This window comes from Nymphalis io, chromosome 7 (genome assembly GCF_905147045.1).
Source record: "Nymphalis io chromosome 7, ilAglIoxx1.1, whole genome shotgun sequence".
NCBI lineage: Eukaryota > Metazoa > Arthropoda > Insecta > Lepidoptera > Nymphalidae > Nymphalis > Nymphalis io.
In genome coordinates, this window is record NC_065894.1 from 8609915 (window position 1) to 8622513 (window position 12599).

General features: G+C 32.5%; 1 protein-coding gene across 1 annotated transcript in view; it reads right to left on the reverse strand.

The window, feature by feature from the left end:
* The window catches only part of LOC126769496 (homeobox protein Hox-B1), a 30199-nt gene extending 18457 nt beyond the window's left edge, over nt 1-11742 (reverse strand). Inside the window, exon 1 of the mRNA XM_050488348.1 lies at nt 11226-11742. Coding sequence (XP_050344305.1) covers nt 11226-11742 — 517 coding nt within the window. The remainder of the gene's footprint in view (nt 1-11225) is intronic.
* Nucleotides 11743-12599: the final 857 nt, after the last annotated feature.

The window sequence follows — 12599 nt, forward strand, 5'->3', positions numbered from 1 at the left end:
ATTCAGACAGATTGTCAAAAGGATATTAATATTCATGTATATCCAACGTACTTTATGAAGTATATCTCATGGAATTTATTGACTCTGTACTGACGTCCATTACATGTTCGGAAATATACATTGTTTTATATAATTACTATGTATGCATAATTGTTACTTGAGTTTAGCATTGAGTTGAAATTTATAGAATTAATATACATCAACTTTATATTCAATATCGAGTTAAAACATCTACCATACTATGCATGTAAATGAATTATATGTATATAAAACAAGTATATTCAATAGAATTGAAAATTATCTATTTTTACGATAGTAGTATTTGATTACTTACATTTTATATAAATTTTTTGTACTATAATTTTCAAGTTAATAATTACTTTTCATAATTGGATTTAAATGTTATATATCACAAGTTAGCCGCAGTGAATGTTTTAGCTATTAATGTAGAGCATGTGGGACGGATATTAGAAGAAGCATGTTCATGTCGCAGGTCATTAGCAATGTCGAACGTGGCGAAGTCTGGTGTGAGTTGTTTTATTTATTGCTTTGTGTTGAGACCTGGGGATCAATTCGACTATAACGATAACGATATATAACGATTACGATAAGTTCCCAAATCAATTCCAATCCAACTTTGACTATTCTGTTTCATGCAAATAAATGATTATTATTATTATTAATTTCACGTTCGTACTTTCTCGACTTTTTTGGGTCGGCTTTAATAAATACTCCGTCTCGGTCACCGGGAAAAAGAGCATTTATATCCCCATCTAGTTTTTTAATGTTAAAAAAATAAAGTATTCTTTTTCCCCTATTATCCACTTACTAATTTATTATTATTATTCTATATTTGTTTGGATCGAAACCGAACCGATATGATGTTAACATATACCGTTATGTCAAAACCAAACTTAATTGTTAACTTTTATGTCAACAGTCGATAATTAAATTAAAGAATAGGAAAACGGGTAAACGTTAACATGTACGCTTCGATTCGATTGCGATAACATATGTTAGTAGAATTGGCTTCTGTTTAGAATATGCTATGCTCGTATGTAGTTATTTTTATTATATTAGGATATTCACTTTTTTATTAGGCAAATAGGAATGTTATGAAAATAGTATCAGGTCTAAAACAATTATTGTTTAAATCAAATATAAATCTGACTTAATTTTAGTCTTTACCAACAGATTTTTCTTTAAAAAAGCTTTTATAAGTGTAATAAATTATTTTTTTATAAGGCGGATTGGCCAAAGTGTCACCTTATGATAAGCGGTCACTAACGTCCATTTGCTATGTTCCTTGTGCCTGTCGTTGTACTAGCTCATTCACGCTTCAAACCGAAACTTAAAAATACTAATTATTGTTTGGCGGTAGAATACATGTGTGGGTGTTGCCTATCCAGTGGACTTGTAGCTTAACCACCAAGTAGTGGTCAAACAAATCAATTTTATGAAAACTACATAAGGTTCACTGTGGCACGCCAAGTAAAATGTTTCAAAATCAAAATTATCATAATTTGGTGCTCAAAATTTGCGTAACGATAGAAAGTCGCAAACACTTTTATACGAATTTTTTTGTTAGTATCTTAAGAGATTTTTCTGGGATTGCGCCACTGCAAAATTAAAGCTTTTTCATTAAATTCATACAAAGATAGAAGTAAGTTAAATTTGATATATAAAAACGTGCTAAAAGTACATTCCACCTTCCATGATCTCATTTCATGAGTCTTGTATCTAGACTCCCTCGTTGCTAAGACGCATGGAGCTGGTGATATAAAGGAATTATTATTTGATATATATGATATAGTTAAAGTGCACGCATGCTAACTAGAATTATTATTATGAATAGTAGGTATTATGAATATAGGTTTACGTGCATGAATCTTTTTTTTTTTAATCTATTGCTCACGAACGTTTAAAAGGCTCCTAATTTAATTTCGTACAGAAGACGCTTGTACTTTTACATTTATTTTAAGTAAAAAACCTCTTACATAAAAATTTGTTACGTTTTAATGCATGCTTTGCGATAGGGTCCTTTATAGTAAATCTAAATGCCGTTATAAGGAAGTAAACAACGCAAAAAAAACTTAAAATAAAATAAAACCTTAATAAAAACAAAAAAAAGAATAAATCGTTTTTGCACTAGTTTGGATAAATTTTGATGGTTGTTATATTAGAAAGATATTTAAAGTCTCTCTTTATAGATCCTAAGAAATTGTGTTCACGTTTCGCGCGGCCATTGTTAGCGCTTGTACGTGACGCGCCGGTGGGGTGTACAACCACTACACCTTTTATATACATAGCCTACAGTTACAGTAAAACACGTGCAATTATTAGATATATATATATTTATTAACTAAGTTGAAGAACACAGCTTCGACACCAGTTGTGAAACCAATTACTTATAAATACTGGTGGTAGGGCTTTGTGCAAGCTCGTCTGGGTAGGTACCACCCACTCATCAGATATTCTACCGCAAAACAGCAATACTTGATATTGTTGTGTTCCGGTTTGAAGGGTGAGTGAGCCAGTGTAATTACAGGCACAAGGGACATAAAATCTTAGTTCCCAAGGTTGGTGGCGCATTGGATATGTAAGCGATGGTTGACATTTCTTACAATGCCAATGTCTAAGAGCGTTGGTGACCACTTACCATCAGGTGGCCCATATGCTCGTCCGCCTTCCTATTCTATAAAAAAAAAAAATTATAGCTTTATGAAGTTAGTTATACATATTTATTTATATGTAGGGTTAAAAAAATAATTAAAATTGTTAAATATTCATTTTTAATTGAGTTTGTTTGTGTTTAACTAAAATATAGACACTTTTGTAATCTTTTTTAAGTACCTTTTGTTATGTGAAATATTCATACGATAACAACTAAGTTTTGAAATCGTGTGCGAAGTATATATTATAAAGCAGTAGCAGCAGAATGAGCATACATTTCTTTTTTAATCACCTAACTATAACTGAGCCATTGTTGCTTTTATGTAAATTATCGTTACGTTAATGTTAAAATACATAAAAACTATTCTCTCAATGTATGCATTCAATACATAGGTAGTACCTTAAGCAATGCCGGGTTTGATTTAATATAAATACATTTGAAATGAAATAAATTCAAATCTAATAAAATCGTTATAATATTTAGCGACTATCACTTTGTCCACAACGGAGCAATAAACGCGGTATGAATACATAGCTACCCACATACCCACATATCCAGTGGAGGTTTATATCCGCTTGAAAATTCAGCCTTCGCCCGGGCCGGGGAGAGGCGGTCGTTAGTGACATTTCGTATTCATGACGTCAGCCTCGGGCCGATTGTTTGCAATATTACTCTAATTGAAATTGTAATACGTACATATTCTGGATAGTGTCCCAGTACGTGTCCGTAATTATACAGTAATAGTTTGTCTTATTATGTGTGAATATTATTATCAGGATAAAACAAAAAATGAATTTCAATTTTATTAAATTTAGAATTATTGTCATTTTTGTTTCGATTTTAGTTCCCTTTTTTAGGTAAATTTGATTTCACTTGTAGTATTTTCTTTGGCTTAGTTGCGTCTGCTTGGAGGTTTGGGATAGGTACTCCATTTCAATCCCTTAATTTAGGAAAAGTCGATATAAATACTATTAGAAGGTACTTAGCGTCTTATCCAACATTATGATGGCGGGATATCTACCAGCAAAAGCACATGGAGGATTGGCGTCAGTGCAGTTTCTTAGCACTCTGTGCCTACCGCAAATAGGTCGACTTTGATAACTAATAAATCTATTTATGTATATATACATATAGTTAGACACCGTTTGACCGGTAGCCATGAAAATTAGCATATGTGTTTTTTAATGGAGAGGCTTTTTTATTCTATCCAATATGTAACTCGCTGCTAGCGTATTATATTTTCAGAAAATTGTCAAGTAAAAATATATTTGTAAGTGTGCAGTTTAATATTAAGACTTGGTGGTAGGGCTTTGCGCAAAACCGTCTAGGTACCACCAACTTATTACGTATTCTACCGGACTACCGCCAAACTCCAATACTTAATATTGTTGGGTTCCGGTTTGAATGGTGAGTGCGCCACTTTACAGGTACAAGGGACATATCATCTTAATTTCCAACGTTGGTGGCACATTGGACCCTCTATGGACGGTGGTGACGCTTGGTCTATTGCAAACTTTTATTACACAATTTATTACAAAATTTTATTTTATTTTTCATGAGCCCTTTTATTTGATATGCCACAAGCTTCTCTTGAAAAACATTTCTTTTTTATTTCATAATTTCCCCGAGAAGAACTTCCCAAGCCACAATTTGTTTATTTACGATATACATTTGTATTTTAATTATTTTGACGAACAGACCGACGTAAAAACAATAAAAGGAGGTAGGGCACCTATTTAAAGTTGTCATTAATATATTATTAATAATAATAATATAGTTATTTTTGAGGCATCAAGGCCCACACTTTTGGTACATTAATTAGAGATTTTTTATTAAAGCGTTACTTGTGCTTCTCGTAGCTTAGTTCTCGTAGCTTTAGTTCTTATGGGGATTGTATCAATTAATAACACTATTAGTCTCAATATATTATAACGAAAGCGCTTTTTTGTAATGAAAATAATAATCGACACACAAATAATAATCGTTTTCTTATATTGTATATTTCTTATTAAAAATTAATCTTAAACTACATTTGAATGAATTATTTTTTGTGTGTTTATAACTGTGTGTTTCTGTAACTCTTTTGGTGTACAAAAAAGCATATTATTTTCTATTCTATTCTTGTGTCAGAAGGTATCGGTAAAAAAAATCTCACAATTAACTCTTTGCTCCTAGATAAAAAATTGAATTACTACGTCCTTTTATGACGTAATCTAAATACACCTTATATTTATACGAAAGTAATAAGCAGACAATATTTTCAGTAATATATTCAATTGATTTTGACTGACTGCTAAGGAAGGGTTATGTTTTAGTTTATGTCAAGTATAATCCATAATATACATGATGATGAAAATGTATAGAAAGTAAATTACTATGCGTATATATTATTTGGCGGTAAGTTAGATATACTCATGACATATGGGTTACATTCCCTAATACTTTTCTTTAAAGTATATTAAAAACCTAGAACCTATTTGAACTCTTTTAAGTTATTTTTTTATTTGATATAACTCGAATGTCTCTAAATTACTTATTGTTTATGTTACTTTTCAAATAATTTTATGAGATGCCCCACTTTACGAGATTTTCTTTTCTAATAGACAAACAGAAAAAAAAATTAAATGGTATCTGGCTTACAATAAAATCATTGTTTAATCAAAAAAGACTTGTTTGAGAAAGCTTTTATTAGTGTAATTTTTTTTAATAATATATGTAGGCGGACGGGCAAATGGGTTACCAGACTTGATGATGAGTGGTCAACATTGCCCATAGATATTGGCGCTGTAAGAATTATTAAAGATTACGTACAACGCCAAGCAACCTGCGAACTAAAATATTATGTTCTCATGTGCCTGTAGTGATACTAGCTAAATCATCCCTTATATTGGAATCCAGCAATATTAATCATGTGTTATTATCATGTTAATATTAATCGTGTGGTTGCATCAATCTCAGTCTTCTATCGGATACACTTCGGAGAATGTGCTCAGGAATTACATGAACTGATTCCTCCAGCCCCTTTTTACTATCGAACGGCCAGGCAAACGCGACCAAAGTTCCATAGGTACACAGAGGAAATTCCCCGCCTACGTACGAAGCGCTTTGAGTCTACATTCATCATTCGCACTGCGAAACTTTGGAATGCTTTGCCTGAGTCCGTATTTCCCGATAGGTACAATGTTGGTGTCTTCAAATCCAGAGTAAACAGGTTTCTTATAGGCAAGCGTGCTACATCTTAGACCGTATCGATGCTTAACATCAGGCAAGTCAACGGTCAAACGCTGGCCTATTAATAGTAAAAAAAAAAAACATCAGGCAAGTCAACGGTCAAACTATTTATTAGCTGGCCTATTAATAGTAAAAAAAAAAAAATTAATCGTATTGATGTTTGTATAACTAATAGTCGGATGGCACTCACCCAAAAGAGATTAGTTAAAAAGGACACAGCTCTACCGACATCAAACGCTTTGAAAGTAGTATTAAATCGATACGCAATTACTACTATACTATTCAATGTTTTGGCGAGACAAGACTTTAATATTAAACTATTATTATAAACTGTATTAATTTAATGATTCTTTTAAAAAATCCCACTTCATAAATACTTGAATGAAAATTGTATTTTAATAAATTTTGTTGAAGCTTTTTCGTTTGTACATTTAATATGGGTAGGCCGACTAACGCGCTGCTCAAAAGTAACAGCGTTGTTAAATTTGTTCATTGTTTCATCAAATTGTTTCATCTTGGAGGTCTATTTTTTCTTTAAATTTAAACTTTATCAATATAGAAGCCGAGAAGCCGAGTGGTAAGAACGCGTAAATCTTAACCGATGATCGTGGGTTCAAACCCGGGCAACACCACTGAATTTTCATGTCCTTAATTTGTGATTATAATTCATCTCGTGCTTTACGGTGAAGGAAAACATCGTGAGGAAACCTGCATGTGTCTAATTTCACTGAAGTTCTGCCACATGTGAATTCTACCAACCCGCATTGGAGCAGCGTGGTGGAATAAGCTCCAAACCTTCTCCTCAAAAGAGGAGAGGAGGCCTTTAGCCCAGCAGTGGGACATTCACAGGCTATTACGGTTAATATAGAAGTGTAACTTATAAAAAAGAGAGCCATTGGAATATATGCACAATTGTATAATAATAACATAAGATAATCTTTTTTATATGCTATATATAAAAAATATTAGCTAAATTGAGACCCTAGTTATTTAAAAGTATTTGATTAAAAATGTTTCTACTAAACACCTAAAATTGGTTTTTATTCTATAATGGAAATTTAATCATACAATATGACAAATCTAATTACATTTTATTCATTGCAACACTAACAAACACTTTTGATTCCTTTCCTTTACAAGATCAAATTAAATTTAAAGTTGCTGCTGATTCGGAATGTAAACTTTAACAAAAGGACTGGCAAGACACTCAATAATTACTTTATGAAAAAGTTAGACGGACAGCTAAGGGGCCACCTGATAGCGATCAGCACCGCTAGGTATTGCTATTTAGCGGTAATATATCTGATGAGTGGGCGGTACCTACCCTGACGTACTTGCGCCAAGAAATTACATAGTTGTAACGTAATACATTTTTTATTATTATTATACAATTAAATACAATGAAATGTTTATAAATCATGCATGAAAATTAAATAATACTAACTCCAATATATTGTAATGAAGACATTTTATTTGTATATTGTTCGTTTATTTGTTTTTCCATATTCATATTTTTTGTTTATGTACATTATTTTCAAGTTCATACCATTATGTAGCACGGTTGCGGTTACTATAAAAAGTTTTATATTTTTAATCTTAATAACTGTTATTAGTGTTTCTTATGAGTCGTGATGGATGTACGTGAATTTTATCTTAACGTAAAAAAGTGAATCTTAACCAATGATATTAAGTTCAAATTCGGGCAAGCACCGCTGAATTTTCATGTGTTTTTGAATCATCTCGTGCATGTCGGTGATGGAAAATATCGTAAGGCAATCTGTGTGTGGTGGATGATAATCTGCTATATGTATCCACCAACCCACATTGGAGCAGTGTGGAGTAAGGTCCAAAACCTCTTTTCAAAAAGGCGCGTAGGTTTTTACCCCGCGATTGACAGGCTGTACATTACTAGTTATTCTTTGCGTTCGAACATTTTTGCAAAACACTGTTGAGATGAATACTGTTTGAGTAACATGAGCATGCGTCCGAGATGATAAACAGTTTGACATTTATATAGGCGGACATCTTTATTGAAGTTGCTTTCAACTAACAAAAAATCTTATCTTTACTCAAATTGATTTCGTTGTAAGGAAAACTTAATGTCATAAATGGTATTGTAATAAATTAATCACAGTTGGTGTTGTGAAATTTTTGCGCATAATATTTTACAGGCATTATATTTTTGCATTTATTTTATTTAAATATGTAAACGTTTATAATCAATAAACGTTATATAATCAATAAGGTACGACAATCTTTATAGTTTATTTACATAAAGAACAGCACTGTGACACCTTAACAAAGCGTCTTTACCATAAATATTTTAATAAAACATTCATTTTAAGCGATATTTTTAAACTTTTTTCTTTTAGTGTTCATATAAAACCTCTTGATTAACATGAATAAAACTCGAAGCGGCATATAGTTTTTTCCTTAATTCACTTATAATATGCTGTTAGTTTAAGCTCTTTTTTATTATTAAAATGAAATAACTTTTACTGGCGTGAATTTATTTAAATAACACAAGTCCAAAGTATTATTTTATTATGCAAAAATTTTCAAATTTGTCATATTGATGTCTTTATGAGGTTTTCAGTCACTGTAAATTATAATTCAAAGACAAATTCCTAATAAGATATTTTATTTCATTTTAAAGGTTATCAATAAACACAATTAAGTATAGTGACTAATATAATCGAAGTTATTCCGGAAAAATATAAACTTCTACCATATCCAAATAATATATTATACAATATAAATTTTTAAGTGGATATTAAACTGATATAAGCAATTAAATAATAAATTATGTATAATAAAACAAACATAATTTTAAAACAAATGAATATACTTATTATGATACTGGAGGTGATTCCAATTATGAAGATTTCCAACAAAATGGATACTCTGAATCCAGTGACATAAATTATAATCAATACTGAAACGAATTCTGACGTACCATACAATGTGCCTAACAATCCTATCGGAGAAGGAAATAATGGGAATATCCAAAAAAAAAAACGATTTATCAAGCAGGTCAAAGTTATGATGGTCAGTTTGATGATAAAATAGTTTTTCTGTAAATAAAAATATATACAAGAAAATGTAGGTAGTACCTACATCTCAACTTCAAATGATATGATTTCATTCAAATGGCGTTATATTTTTTTTAATTTAAGACGTCGATGGTAGTTATTAAACTTTGTTATAAATATAATAGCGTTAACACCTTATTATATAATGATTAAGTGTCTTTTAATAGTTCTGATGCGAGAATTGTGTTTAGAATGCATTAAACAGCTTTTGCTGAGGATTGGATATAAATAAGAGGTAAGTGATTTACAAATATTTTTAAGTGGTAACATTAAGAAACTTAAATGAGTTACAAACTTTCCCAAATTACGAAATTATGTTCATTGCTTCCGTTGTATTGTTATTGTTGCGAAACATACATATTTTAATTATTAAAACCTCATTTATGAACTATATGTTATGCAAAACCTATGAACCTTTGAACCAAAATGAAAGAAACATGTATGTATAATATTAATAATAATAATGTCCTTCAGACAGATTAAGGCCACGGCGGCTACCCACAAGAGAGAATAGCCAACTACGCAGGAGCTATTATAGTGCACAAGTGTGTGCGGAAACACAGGTGTACTCTCTCTTCCCTAACTCTTATAATCCGATGGGAAGGCAATCCGAAACGACCGTTATGAGTCCAGGCGCAGATTTAACGGCTTTACGTGCTTTCCGAGGCACGGGAGTGTACACACTTCCAACGTCCAGATTCCGGGCTACTACTGAGAATTTTCTGACAGAAAAACCCAATAAGTTTTTATTGGCCCGACCATCAAGCCACTAGACCAACGAGGCAGTCTTCATAACATGCATGTATAACGTACATATGTCCATATATGCACGCAGATTTTTGTCTAAGAAACACTTAATGAAACGTTTTGTTTTCCTTTTTTGTATTTAAGGATTCATTGAATCTCAATGTTATTATGAGAAGACACTGGCTTATAAATGATAATATGATAATTATACAATGCGTAAACTTTAATCAAACTGTTTGTTTGATTTTTTCATTTATTTCGATTATTAATATTTGGACAGCCAAAAGTAGATAGAAATTGTGCTGAAAGCTTTTATTACATTTATACATATGTAAATAAAACTTACTTACTATTTAGTTTAAATAAATATATATTATACAGTGTGCTAAAGGGTAGTTTCTTCTTCCGTCCACCCAAAATTTACTAGAGAATAATTTGGAACTGCTATATCCTGATAGTTTATACTTAAAGATCGATATAGTATATGTAATGTGTTTATTATTCAGAAACGATTAATATAACATTGACCTAACTTATTTTTCCTTTCTAACTCATCCTTTTCTTATTATACACTTTATAAATTATATGTAGGTATATATATTTAGGTTAATATTATATTTTGTTAAATTAATTTATATTCTATTTTATGTTTGCATTGAACAAATAATAAATAAATGTGCTGTTGAATTGGAGGGTGATAGTGACTGTGACGCGGTTTATACCGTGTTATAGTAACTACAATAGTATTATTACTATTGTAGTTACTATCGTGTATATTGTTTATGATATGTATAACTTGTTCAAATTAAATAAAATAAATAAAACGAAAGTGTATTTTTTTACATCGGCCTGTTATGGTTTCAAAATATAGACACATTACTAAAAAAAAAAACAAAACAATTTAAATATTAAATGAAACAAAAAAAAAACTATTTCGTCAACAAACATCGTATAATTATATTAAAATATACTTTAATGGTAACCCGATTTGTGTAGGTATTAATCTTTGTCAAAGGAAATTATATTATTTTGATAAACGAAAGTAGCTTAACTAAGTACTACACTAATTAAGTAGTTGATAATAATTGTTGTCGCTTCATCTTTACGATTTCGATACGTGATATAAAATTATAAAATTTGAAACAAGAAAAGCTTTGGATAAATGGTACCTACTCTTAATAAATAGTTAGCAATATGTGCCCGGCAAATGCAGATCGTTCGCTATATGCACTGCTGATTTGTGTCTTTTGGTATTCGTGTGGAGACGGGATGGAAGTTCTATAATAAAATGTCTATTAAAATCTTAATATTAAAACTATTGTATTTCATACTTACGTTTGTTGACAATAATCTGAGTAAATAAGTACTTCAATGTTTTTACAAATGGATATTTGCAGGACAGGACGGTTTGCTTCGACTTAAAATACCATTATAACGTCTTCAATCGATCGATTAGATGCAAGAGTAAATCGTATACATACCTGTATGATCTTGTAAGGAGCGACTAAGTGGCGGCGCTGGCGGAGTAGCCGCATGATCACCGCCATACAATCCTCCGAATTCCTCTGCTGACGATGATGACGCATTGCTGCACTTTCGGCCCTTGTCTGGCGTATATTTGCTTTCCGCACCTGATTGTAAAAATTTTGCATCCGACTGATGCTCGTCCAGGAGTCCTGGTACGCCAAGTAAGCCGCCCACCAAGTTCGGTCTGAGTTCCTCCATGATCTTTGAGCCCTGACCGCTACCGCCGCCACTGCTGAAGTTCAGCTGACGGCTGAAAAAGGCCGGGAAGATGTTGAACTGCTGCGGGTCCGGCAAAGCAGCTAGAGGCGGCGCGGGCGGCTCTACGGCCCCCGCGCACGCCGCACTCTTGAACTCCACCGTGCTGTGGCCGGTGCGCTGGCTGAGCGAGCAGCGCGGCTCTCCCGCGCTTCGAATATCGTGATCCGTGCCGTCGCCGTCGGCTCGGCCCCGACGCTCACTGACTAACCACATTATAGTGACGTGGTGTGCCGCCGACACGCCGCCCCGCGCGCTAATTGTTCGCGACTGCGCGAGAGGACCTCACGTCGCCGCCCTCGGGCTAGAGCGAAACGGCTCTTTCCCATACCCCCGTAATCGATGTAAAATCTTTATAGGGATGCTGCGTCTCATTCATTCCCGGCGCGTTGTTCGTTGAAATTTCGGGGGCGGCGGCGGGCGGTCCCGGTCGAGCCGTTCGTGACGCTGATTGGCGGATTCTCGCCCCGTACGGAGTTCGTCGCACCGCTCCAGGCCAGATACGTTTCTCTTTGTTTTATTGTCTCCATGCCTTCTCGTAGATCTTGCGTTGAAAGTTTATGCATTGTACCACGTTTTGTTCTACAAAACAGAAAATCACGTATGAACTTCTTGAGGTAAAATGTGCTGAAATAGAGATGTGACTTTTTGTTTTTTTTATCGTGTTTTGCTTTTGTGGTACAATTTTATTATGGCTTGAAATTCTGTTGACGTTCAGTAGTGGTTAGCTATGTAGAAATGTTTTTTATTTTAAACGGCGAAAATGTTTATTATTTTAAATAATAAAAAAATATATCACAAGTATATATATATATATATAATTTCCATCGAAGTGATGGAAATTATTGTGATTTTAAGCTAATAATTCATAATAGCTAAAATTCAAATTAAAAGAGTCTCTTTTAATTGATATTATTGTGTTTAAATTAATGTAATTCACCGATGAAATATTAATAATGCAAATTCTATTATTAAATATAAAAAAGTAATATTAAAAATTAAATATTCACAATTCACGACACAACATTCATTAAATATTTTTCCGCCATTTAACATGTATACACAATATAAGA